The sequence below is a fragment of the Symphodus melops genome (assembly GCF_947650265.1).
Source record: "Symphodus melops genome assembly, chromosome: 9".
NCBI classification, from domain to species: Eukaryota; Metazoa; Chordata; class Actinopteri; order Labriformes; family Labridae; genus Symphodus; species Symphodus melops.
In genome coordinates this window covers 27413789-27426047 of record NC_136699.1, presented here as the reverse complement: position 1 = coordinate 27426047, position 12259 = coordinate 27413789, and the positions used below count along the sequence as shown (strand labels likewise).

General features: G+C 42.1%; 2 protein-coding genes across 2 annotated transcripts in view; both read left to right on the top strand.

The window, feature by feature from the left end:
• Positions 1 to 12259, top strand: part of LOC306829463 (uncharacterized protein) — a 187396-nt gene that overhangs the window by 148341 nt on the left and 26796 nt on the right. Inside the window, 4 exon segments of the mRNA XM_079352506.1 lie at positions 5835 to 6008; positions 6259 to 6423; positions 6543 to 6589; positions 9620 to 10170. Of these exon segments, the coding sequence (XP_079208632.1) occupies positions 5835 to 6008; positions 6259 to 6423; positions 6543 to 6589; positions 9620 to 10170 (937 nt within the window).
• LOC306829392 (NLR family CARD domain-containing protein 3-like) lies at positions 1148 to 3711 on the top strand (the record flags this gene model as incomplete). Its single annotated transcript, XM_079352435.1, is given in 4 exon segments — positions 1148 to 1169; positions 1478 to 1711; positions 1836 to 2284; positions 2287 to 3711. Coding segments are annotated over 4 exon segments (2130 nt in total).

Here is a 12259-nt window from a genome sequence, read left to right as displayed (position 1 = left end):
CCTCTTTCTATTCTTTCCAAATAACTCTAGTCAGGTTCCCAAAAGTGGCTACAGGCCCCGGGTTCTTTGTTTGTCTGGCTGGCCCCAACAACTGATATCTGACTCCACTTTCTCCTGGACCACATAGTTTTATACTTTGATCCATGTTTTAGTGAAGGGTACCTGAGTGCAGCTGAGGCCCCTTGAGTCCATCAGGGAGGATGTCATGGTGGTATACTGAACATTTGGTCCAGTGATCTTGGCAGGACTCTGGTGAGCAGATGGATCATGAAGTCTGTAGACAAAGATCTTCAAAGCTCCTGAGTGGTTTTTACAAACCCAGTTGGATCCAGATACTGGACTGACTCTGCTGTCTTGATCAACATCATCACAAGATAAAAAACTACTGTGATGGTATGGAGCAGTAGTTATTCCCCTCTGAAGTGGTGTCAGTCTGAAGACTTTGTCCCAGAAGAGAGTTCGAGGCTCAGGTCCCTGAACTTGTTAAGGACAGGTCCTGGATCTGGATCAGTTCTGTATCCTGATAGTAGTTTAGGGCAGCTTGTGGACTTACAGTAAGCTCTGTATTCATGATATTCATGGTCATCTTACTCTACGTTCTGAGTCTCAGTTGTGGGCCTTATTGAGGAATGATTTGATCAGTAATCATTCTTTTATAAATCTTTGTCCTGTGGATCATCATGTTGAGGTTTTCCTTCTGCCCCCCCCCTGGTGGACACTGGTAGTATCTTCATGAACATGTGTCTGTAGCTAGACTGATTTCTTTCTCTCTGAAAATGCAGGTTGGACTTCTAACCTTTATTGTTCCTGCTGGCATCTTTCTGAGCTGTGTTTCTGTTTGAGTCGTCTTCTGTGAACTTTGATTTCATCAGTCTGAAGAATGTGAGGACAGACACAGTGTTGGCTGTATTCTGAGTGAGATACTGTTCTAATAGAAACAGAACTGTGGAGAACTTCAGCTCTGCCTCCTGATTACTGATGATCCATCTGCTAGTTTGAACTGGAACAATCTGATTAAAATGATCTTTGTTCATGAAGCAGCTGTTTGTTTGTATCAGGATGCAGGACCAGAGACCAGACTCTCCTGGACCCAGCTGTGTTTCCCTGAAGAGTGACTGGTCTATGGGTCGTCTTATGACCTTTAAAGATGGATGTGGTGCTGATGGAAGGTAAGAATTAAAAATCCAGTGAATGTTCTGACTCTGTGGTTCAAAGACTCATATCTTGGCTCAGAGCTTCATCATATATGACCCATTGTTTTCTTGTGTAATATGTCCTGTCACAGAGTTCAACAGGAGAGCTCCCAGGTTCACAGAGATCCATCAGACCAGCAGGATCTAACAGACCTGGACTCCATCTTTATGGTGTGTTATTTCATAAACTACCATGACAAGAATATAACGCTAAGTTATTTTTGTGTTTAGAGCAGCTGACCTTCAGACACATGAACCACATGTTGAGTTCTACCACTTTATAGGAAATATCCAGTGTCTGCTTCTGTTCCAGCTGCTGGAGGAGAACATCGTCAGCTTTGTGAAGAACGAGCTGAAGAGAGTCCAGAGGGCTCTGAGTCCAGATTACCCAGAATGCTTCGAGAGTCAGAGTGAGGATGAAGAGCAGAGGATAAGCTGTAAAGAGGCATTTTTGAAGATCACTCTCCACTTCCTGAAGAGAATGAAGCAGGAGGAGCTGGCTGACTGTCTGCAGAGCAGTAAGAACATCTGATCAGATTTCATATTTTAGAAAAAGGACAAAGAGGTTTAAAGTTCAAACTCAGATAGTCATGTGATCTATATCAGGATCTGTTCATTGATCTCAGTTCTGTCTTTGTTTAGAAATGTTTGCTACAGAGTGCCGGCGTAAACTCAAATCTAACCTGAAGGAGAAGTTCCAGTGTGTGTTTGAGGGGATCGCTAAAGCAGGAAACCCAACCCTTCTGAACCAGATGTACACAGAGCTCTTCATCACAGAGGGAGGGACTGGAGAGGTCAATGAGGAACACGAGGTCAGACAGATTGAAACAGCATCCAGGAAACCAGACAGAGCAGAAACAACCATCAGACAAGAAGACATCTTTAAAGCCCCACCTGGAAGAGATGAACCAATCAGAAGAGTGATGACCAAGGGAGTGGCTGGCATCGGGAAAACAGTCTTAACACAGAAGTTCACTCTGGACTGGGCTGAAGACAAAGCCAACCAGGACATACACTTCACATTTCCATTCACTTTCAGAGAGCTGAATGTGCTGAAAGAGAAAAAGTTCAGCTTGGTGGAACTTCTCTTCTTCACTTCTTTCCTGAAACCAAAGAAGCAGGAATCTGCAGGTCTGAAGAGTTCCAGGTGGTGTTCATCTTTGATGGTCTGGATGAGTGTCGACTTCCTCTGGACTTTAAAAACAACCAGACCCTGACTGATGTCACAGAGTCCACCTCAGTGGATGTGCTGCTGACAAACCTCATCAGGGGGAAACTGCTTCCCTCTGCTCGCCTCTGGATAACCACACGACCTGCAGCAGCCAATCAGATCCCTCCTGAGTGTGTTGACATGGTGACAGAGGTCAGAGGGTTCACTGACCCACAGAAGGACGAGTACTTCAGGAAGAGATTCAGAGATGAGGAGCAGGCCAGCAGGATCATCTCCCACATCAAGACATCCAGAAGCCTCCACATCATGTGCCACATCCCGGTCTTCTGCTGGATCACTGCTACAGTTCTGGAGGATGTGCTGAAGACCAGAGAGGGAGGAGAGCTGCCCAAGACCCTGACTGAGATGTACATCCACTTCCTGGTGGTTCAGTCCAAACTGAAGAACATCAAGTATGATGGAGGAGCTGAGACAGATCCACACTGGAGTCCAGAGAGCAGGAAGATGATTGAGTCTCTGGGAAACCTGGCTTTTGAGCAGCTGCAGAAAGGAAACCTGATCTTCTATGAGTCAGACCTGACAGAGTGTGGCATCGATATCAGAGCAGCCTCAGTGTACTCAGGAGTGTTCACACAGATCTTTAAAGAGGAGAGAGGACTGTACCAGGACAAGGTGTTCTGCTTCATCCATCTGAGTGTTCAGGAGTTTATGGCTGCTCTTCATGTCCATCTGACCTTCATCAAGTCTGGAGTCAATCTGATGTCAGAGAAACAAACAACATCCAGGTGGTCTAAAGTATTCAGAGAAAAACCTGACCCAACACTTTTATACCAGAGTGCTGTGGACCAGGCCTTACAGAGTCCACATGGACACCTGGACTTGTTCCTCCGCTTCCTCCTCGGTCTTTCTCTAGAGACCAATCAGAATCACCTACGAGGTCTGCTGACACACACAGGAAGTGGCTCACAGACCAATCAGAATCACCTACGAGGTCTGCTGACACGCACAGGAAGTGGCTCACAGACCAATCAGAAAACAGTCAAGTACATCAAGAAGAAGATCAGCAAGAACCTGTCTGCAGAGAAAAGCATCAATCTGTTCCACTGTCTGAATGAACTGAATGATCGTTCTCTAGTGAAGGAGATCCAACAGTCCCTGAGATCAGGACGTCTCTCCACAGATAAACTGTCTCCTGCTCAGTGGTCAGCTCTGGTCTTCATCTTACTGTCATCAGAAAAAGATCTGGATGTATTTGACCTGAAGAAATACTCTGCTTCAGAGGAGGCTCTTCTGAGGCTGCTGCCTGTGATCAAAGCTTCAAACAAAGCTCTGTACGTGCTCACATAACTATCCAGGTTAAATGTAGTTCTCTTTATTTAGAAATAAGAACTATGGTTTGTAATTAACCTTCCTTTTATCTCCAAGATCTTAGAGAAAGTGGTAGCTAATCAGTTGTGTGATTTTCTACACAACAACAGCTTGTTTGAGGAGTTCCAGTCGGGATTTAGAGCTTACCATAGCACTGAGACTGCACTTGTTAGAGTAACAAATGATCTTCTGTTAGCCTCAGACAGGGGACTTCTATCTGTGCTTGTCCTGTTAGATCTTAGTGCTGCTTTTGACACAATTGACCATCAGATTCTGTTACAGAGACTAGAACAATTGCTTGGAGTTACAGGGACTGCTTTAAGTTGGTTTAGATCCTATTTATCAGACAGATCTCAGTTTGTGCATGTTCATGATGAGTCCTCTTTGTACACCAAAGTTAGCCATGGAGTGCCTCAAGGATCAGTGCTTGGTCCGATTTTATTTACATTATATATGCTTCCTCTAGGTAGTATTATGAGAAAACACTCCATGAACTTTCATTGCTATGCAGACGATACTCAGCTCTACATAGCAATGAAGCCAGAAGACACCAACCAGCTTCGTAAACTAGAAGCCTGCGTCAAGGAAATCAGGACCTGGATGACCAGAAACTTCTTACTGCTCAACTCAGACAAGACTGAAGTTATAGTGATTGGACCTAAGAACCTTAGAGAGACTTTCTCTGCCGATATGACGGCCCTTAGTAGTATTAGTGTAGCCTCTAGTACCACTGTTAGGAACCTAGGAGTTCTATTTGATCAGGATATGTCCTTTGATTCTTACATTAAACAAATTTCAAGGACAGCTTATTTTCACCTTCGTAATATCTCTAAGATCAGACAGATCCTGTCACAAAATGACGCTGAAAAATTAGTTCATGCATTTGTTACCTCCAGGTTGGATTACTGTAATTCTATTTTAGCAGGGTGCTATGGTAAATCTCTAAAGACCCTCCAACTCGTCCAAAACGCTGCAGCTCGTGTTCTTACTTGAATTTCCCTCGGGATCACTTGAATTTCCCTCGGGATCAATAAAGTATCTATCTATCTATCTATCTATCTATCTATCTATCTTACTAGAACGAGGAAAAGGGACCACATTACTCCTGTATTGGCTTCTCTCCATTGGCTCCCTATAAAATCTAGAATAGAATTTAAAATCCTTCTGCTCACCTACAAAGCTCTAAACGGTCAGGCACCATCGTATCTTAAAGAGTTAATTGTACCGTACTATCCATCAAGAACATTACGTTCCCAGAATGCAGGCCTGCTCGTGGTGCCTATAGTCTCTAAAAGTACTATGGGAGGTAGAGCCTTTAGTTATCAGGCTCCTTTGGAATCGTCTACCAGTCGGGGTCCGGGAGGCAGACACACTAGGTACTTGTAAGAATAGACTTAAAACTTTTCTTTTTGATAAATCTTATAGTTAGGGCTGGCTTAGGACCAGCTCATAGTTATGCTGCTATAGGCCTAGACTACCGGGGGAACTGGCACCAGGATCTCTTATCTCTCTCTCCCTCTTTCTCTCCCAGCTTTCTTATCTTATAGTAATAAGATATGTCTATAGTGACAAGCAGTAGCTTGTCACTATCTTTGTATTCTAACCTCTCCTTTTGAGCTCTCTTAGGTTCCTTGAGCTCTCTTAGGTTCCTTGGGACTGTTGGTGAGGATGGCCTGCCCAGACCCCCCCCCCCCCCCCCAACCTATCCCATCCTATTCTTCTTTCTGCATCTTGTCCCATCTCCCCCATCCCTTTTTCAAGCCCAGCACAGTTTAGCAGATGGCTGTTCCATCATCATCCGGGTCTGCTGAAGATTTCTGCCTGTTAAAAGGACGTTTTTTTCTTGCCACGCTATGACGGATTAAGCTGGGCTCTTGTAATATAGCCATCAGTAAGGTCCTTTACCTGCTTTTTGTAAACATAACAATGAGCATGGTCTTGTTACCTGCTCTTTTGTTAATGTTAACAGACAAACAGTGAGGTCCTTTACCTGCTTTTGTAAAGTGTCTTGAGATAACGCCTGTTATGAATTGACGCTATATAAATAAAGATTGATTGATTGATTGATTGTTTTCATTTGTGTTCTTCTCAATCCTCTTTAGGCTGAGTGGCTGTCAGCTCTCAGAGAGAAGCTGTAAAGCTCTGTCCTCAGTCCTCAGCTCCCAGTCCTCTAGTCTGAGAGAGCTGGACCTGAGCAACAACAACCTGCATGATTCAGGAGTGAAGCTGCTGTCTGCTGGACTGAAGAGTCCTCTCTGTAGACTGGACACTCTCAGGTTAGTGTGCAGCTGATACAGATTATTCCCAGCAGAGTAAATGTTGATCAGTATCAGATTATAAAGTTGACTCTGTTCAGCTGCATAGTTATGTCTGGATGTTACTGGTAAAACAGCTGAAAATGGACCTGTGTGTGTGTGTGTGTGTGTTTGTGTGTGTGTGTGTGTGTGTGTGTGTGTGTGTGTGTGTGTGTGTGTGTGTGTGTGTGTGTGTGTGTGTGTGTGTGTGTGTGTGTGTGTGTGTGTGTAGTCTGTCAGGCTGTCTGATCACAGAAGAAGGTTGTGCGTCTCTGGCCTCAGCTCTAAGCTCCTCCCCCCTGAGAGAGCTGGACCTGAGCTACAATCATCCAGGAGGAGGAGAGAAGCTGCTGTCTGCTGGACTGGAGGATCCACACTGCAGACTGGAGATACTGAGGTACAGACAGACACACAGAAGCTGTCTCACTGTTTCTGAATGATGAACTCTGCTTCTTGTCTGGTGGTGATTTAAATGAAGATGGATGAAGTAGATTCTGATCTGGTTTCTTCCTCCAGGTTGGATCATGGTGGACTGCACACACTGAAACCTGGTCTGAGGAAGTGTGAGTGTGTTTTCATTTCTATTCATCAGAACACAGCAGCACATGTTGGATGATGGAAGTAACACAAAGTGATGATAAAAGTGAGGGTGATGGAAACTGATGAGAGTTGAAATATTACACAATAACAGATGTAAACTGAAATAAAAGTGATAATCCAGAGATTAGAAAATGACCATTCATCACATCCAACAGAAATGTAGAGTTTACAGCGTGCTGTTTTGTGACTTTGGCATTCATGGTTTTGATGTTGGCTGCTGGCCGGATGCTCCTGGTCAAGCTTGTGGAGCTCATCACATTTAAAAACAACAGAAACTGTATTTGATTTGATGGTCATTTCCATAAACATGTAAATATGCAGAGTCTCCACCATCAAGTTCTCTGCTCTAAAACATCCAGAGTTGAATACAGTGATGAAATAGAAAGAGAAAACCTTTAAAGACATGAGCTAGCTCTCCTCCTCGTCATCTGGCTGTGCAGACAGTAAAGGTCAAAGGTCGAGCAGTTCCATGAATGAACCTTTGAATTTCACTTGACAATCATTTCAACACTACAGACATAGATAGACACAGAAACATTTGGACTGCTTCATATTTCACATCACATGAGTTTTCATCTCCTCCTTTCTTCTCATCACTTTCTATGACTTCCACCCTCAAGGCTCCTTTCCTTCAATGACAACACAAACAGTTTGTGTTGACAACCATCAATGATGACTAGGATTATATTTGACTCTATTTCCATCAAAGCATTTGGATCAAATCCAGCTGAACTTCATGAAATGTGGATGTTTGTATTTGTTGACAGGACTCGTCACTTTTGAACTCAAGTCCAAAGAAACATTTCAGTCAGAACTGAGTTTCTGTTTTTGTCTCTGTGGATTCAAAGATTTTAGAATTCACATCAAAACACACAAACAAAGTGAACACAGTGATCCAACATATCTGACATTAGAGTCCATGAAGATCAATAATAAATATGTGTTTAGAGTTGATCACAACAGATAGAATAAAGTCTGATGAAACAGCTGATTAGTCTGATGGATCACGGTGGCTTCAAACTGCTCTTCTTCTTCTTCTTCTTCTTCTTCTTCTTCTTCTTCTTCTTCTTCTTCTTCTTCTTCTTCTTCTTCTTCTTCTAAAGCTTTCTGTTGACTGACGGGTGGAAACACTAAAGAAGGGCTGGCTCAGATGAAAATATGATCACATCATGTTTTAAATATTGATCCTGATGAATCTAAATCAAGATGTGTAGTGTGAATATTTGTCAGGATGTGTGCTGTTCACGTCCATAGAAGTGACATGATGACAGTATAAAGAAATGAGCTACAGATAAGACATCAGTGAAGCCGTTCTAGTAGATTTCTCTGGGTAGAACATCAGTAGTATTTTTGAAACATTCTGTTGTGGGTCCTGTGCATGCTGTTCACACCTGAGCAGACATGTTTAGAGTCAAAGACTTTATGGAAGGCTGTTCAACATAGTAAAAGAGAAGACAAAGAGCATCATTCAGAGCAGTCTGGACTTGATGAGAGACTCCCTGACCACACTCGCTGAACAGGTAGAGGAGATGCAGCAACGTAGAAGTGCCAATCAAGACAACATTGAAACAGCATCTGAATCAATCACAGATGTGGCGTTTGTGAAACCAAAACTACAGCAGGCTGAATATGATGAAAGGTGTCTAAAGCTTCACTTGGTAGGCCTGCAACCATTGAGATTCTGTGAACAACTGGGCCATGGGTGAGAGAGGTGGAGCCAGCTTTTGGTTTAAGTTGGTGTTATTATTTTTCTCTCACTTTATGAAATCTACCTTATGAGCAGAGGGATGACCCTGAATGTGTTGTCTTTATAGAAAACAAAATGGTGGACTTTTTGGAAGTTAACGTTCACTCTGCCTCCCCAAGTACTTTATGTGAAGCCCTGAAAGCCTTGTTGAGAGGACAGACTACATCTTATGTCTCTCATGAACAAAGAATCAGCAGACAACATTTAAAGATATCAGAGCAAGAAACTCATGAACTGGAAACAAAGCATGCAGAAACTAACAGAGCTGAAGTAGCCACTCCATAAGTAGAAGCCAATATGACAAGAAGTAAATACCACTATTATGAAAAAGGAGTACAAACTGCTCAACTTCTTAACTGGTGTAGTTTCTCCGTCTTTGATAATGATGATGATGCAGGTGATGAAGAAATCTCCGCTGACACTGACTTGTATAATAAGAAGTTTATTCTTATCAATGTCCCTGATGTTGGACATTGATTCATGCATTCACTCCTTTGATTTCATGACTGTCATGTGCTGGGCTACTTGAATGTCACATGTGTTAGTGCTTGGGCATGATGGCTCAGTACTTAGTTAGTGTTGAATGTAAAGATGTCACATAAAGCTGTTGAAAGTTTGAAACATGGTTCAAGTCTGACATGTTGTTATCAAAGTCATATCCAGAATGACAGAGTTTGAATGTCAGGTCCACAGAAACATCCAAGTCAGAAGATAGATGTTGAAATGAGAGAGAAACACGTCATATTGTTGGTATGGACAGAAACCTTTGTATAACAAGCTCCATTTAGAATGACAGAGTTTACATGTGAAGATACACACAAACATCAAAGTCACACTTACTATGGACATACACCTTTATATGAACCACATCCATATTGAATGCACATCATTACTGTATTTTTACACTCATATGGATGTGATGTTAGAAAACAGAGTCAAATAAAGCTGAAAACAATCAAATAACAGGGGCTTGTTCATTTACACATCATGTCTGTAATCTGACAGTTTAGTGGATTTAAAAACAGAAGAGGACTTTTTAAATGGACAGTTATTGAGTGTAAAATGAGGATTTGATTACAGCATGGTAACTCCATGTGAAGTTGATTAGAAGTGGATGATTACATTTCAGTGGTGTCAAACATCATTCAGTGCTGAATATGAACTGTTTGATGGACTCTCAGTAAAGTTGTTGATGAATGAACAGATGATAACCTGCAGCTGTGTTGTGTCTCCTTCTCTCCATCAGACGCCTGTGAGCTGGAACTGGACACAAACACAGTGAGCAGAGACCTGAAACTGTCTGACAACAACAGGAAGGTGACATGTGTGAAGGAGCTTCAGTCATATCCTGATCATCCAGACAGATTTGAACACTCTCAGCTGCTGTGTAGGACTGGTCTGACTGGTCGCTGTTACTGGGAGGTCGAGTGGAGAGGAGAGGTTGATGTATCAGTGAGTTACAGAGGAATCAGAAGGAGAGGAGGTGTTGAATGTCTGTTTGGATATAATGATCAGTCCTGGAGTCTGATCTACTCTGATAGACGTTACTGTGTCAGACACAATAAGAGAAGAACAGACATCTCCTCCTCCTCCTCCTCCTCCTCCTCCTCCTCCTCGTCTGTCTCTCACAGAGTAGCAGTGTATGTGGACTGGCCTGCTGGCTCTCTGTCCTTCTACAGAGTCTCCTCTGACACACTGATCCACCTCCACACCTTCAACACCACATTCACTGAACCTCTCTATCCTGGGTTTGGGATCTGCTCTCCTGGTTCTTCAGTGTCTCTGTGTGATGTGTCGGTCTGAGAAACACTGCTGACTGAAGATCAGCTGACTCTGTTCACTCTGTCCAGCTGCTCTGTTTCATGGTTGGGGGGCCTGGTAATGGGGGGGATAATGGACCTCCTTCTGTAATGTCTGTATTGTGCTGATCTCACCAATCAAAAAGAAGTGACAAAAAAAGATCATCTGGATTTGATCATCCTTAAATCTGAACCTGGATCAGGGTGATCCAAACAGGATCAAAGTGAGCCGGATCATCTGATCCCTTTAATCTGGATTAAACTTTATGAGTCTGGTTCTAAGGGTCTCTGCTTGACTTCTGATGTGTTTCTTTAGGTCATGTTTGATTCTTGTTGTTGGTTTGTGTCTGTTTGCTGTTGGTGAGAAAGTAATCTGACTTCTCTTGGAAAAGTAAATAAAGCTTTTTAAAACTAATCTTTAATCTCTCTCTGATAAAGTCAAAAACAAAGCTTGAAAATAAAAAGCTTTCACTTTCAGAAAGCTGAAAAAGTTAATGTTCTTCCTGTATGAGAGACAATCTGATATAAAGTCACATGTTGAACATCTTTATAAATGATCACAGCTCTCTGTATGAGAGACAATCTGATATAAAGTCACATGTTGAACATCTTTATAAATGATCACAGCTCTCTGTATGAGAGACAATCTGATATAAAGTCACATGTTGAACATCTTTATAAATGATCACAGCTCTCTGTATGAGAGACAATCTGATATAAAGTCACATGTTTAACATCTTTATAAATGATCACAGCTCTCTGTATGAGACAATCTGATATAAAGTCACATGTTGAACATCTTTATAAATGATCACAGCTCTCTGTATGAGAGACAATCTGATATAAAGTCACATGTTGAACATCTTTATACATGATCACAGCTCTCTGTATGAGACAATCTGATATAAAGTCACATGTTGAACATCTTTATAAATGATCACAGCTCTCTGTATGAGAGACAATCTGATATAAAGTCACATGTTGAACATCTTTATAAATGATCACAGCTCTCTGTATGAGACAATCTGATATAAAGTCACATGTTGAACATCTTTATAAATGATCACAGCTCTCTGTATGAGAGACAATCTGATATAAAGTCACATGTTGAACATCTTTATAAATGATCACAGCTCTCTGTATGAGAGACAATCTGATATAAAGTCACATGTTGAACATCTTTATAAATGATCACAGCTCTCTGTATGAGAGACAATCTGATATAAAGTCACATGTTGAACATCTTTATACATGATCACAGCTCTCTGTATGAGACAATCTGATATAAAGTCACATGTTGAACATCTTTATACATGATCACAGCTCTCTGTATGAGACATTCTGTGATGATACGTTTTCATGCAGATACTCAGACAACAGGATGGGATCAAACGTCTTCATGTTTGTCAGCTCATATCAACCTTCATGTGTCACCTGAAACCGCTCAACACATTTCAATCACAGCTTCTCTAATGAGCACACACTGTGATAGGAGCTGCTGAAACTGTAACGTTAGCAACCAGCGCCTCTGCTGGACACACACACACACACACACACACACACACACACAAACACACACATATACAAACACACACACACACACACACACACACACACACACACACTGTGATAGGAGCTGCTGAAACTGTAATGTTAGCAACCAGCGCCTCTGCTAGACACACACACACACACACACACACACACATACACACCTTCACACACACCCACACACCTACATACACACACACACACACATACACACACACACACACACATACACTCACACACACACACACACACACACACACACACACACACACACACACACACACACACACACACACACACACTGAACTTCTCTGCTCTCCTAAAGTTCAAACTGAACATGTTTATTTTTATGTATATTTTATTTAATGTTTCATCAAACTCTGATCTAACAAATGAACTGTGTGACATGTGAAACCCCGTTGCTATGGTGATAAACACCCTCCTTTGGTATTTCCTGTTGACTTTTTACTTTCACTTCCTCCTGCTGTGACACAGATCTGTTCTCCGTGTTGAAGGCAGAGTGTGTAATATATATCACA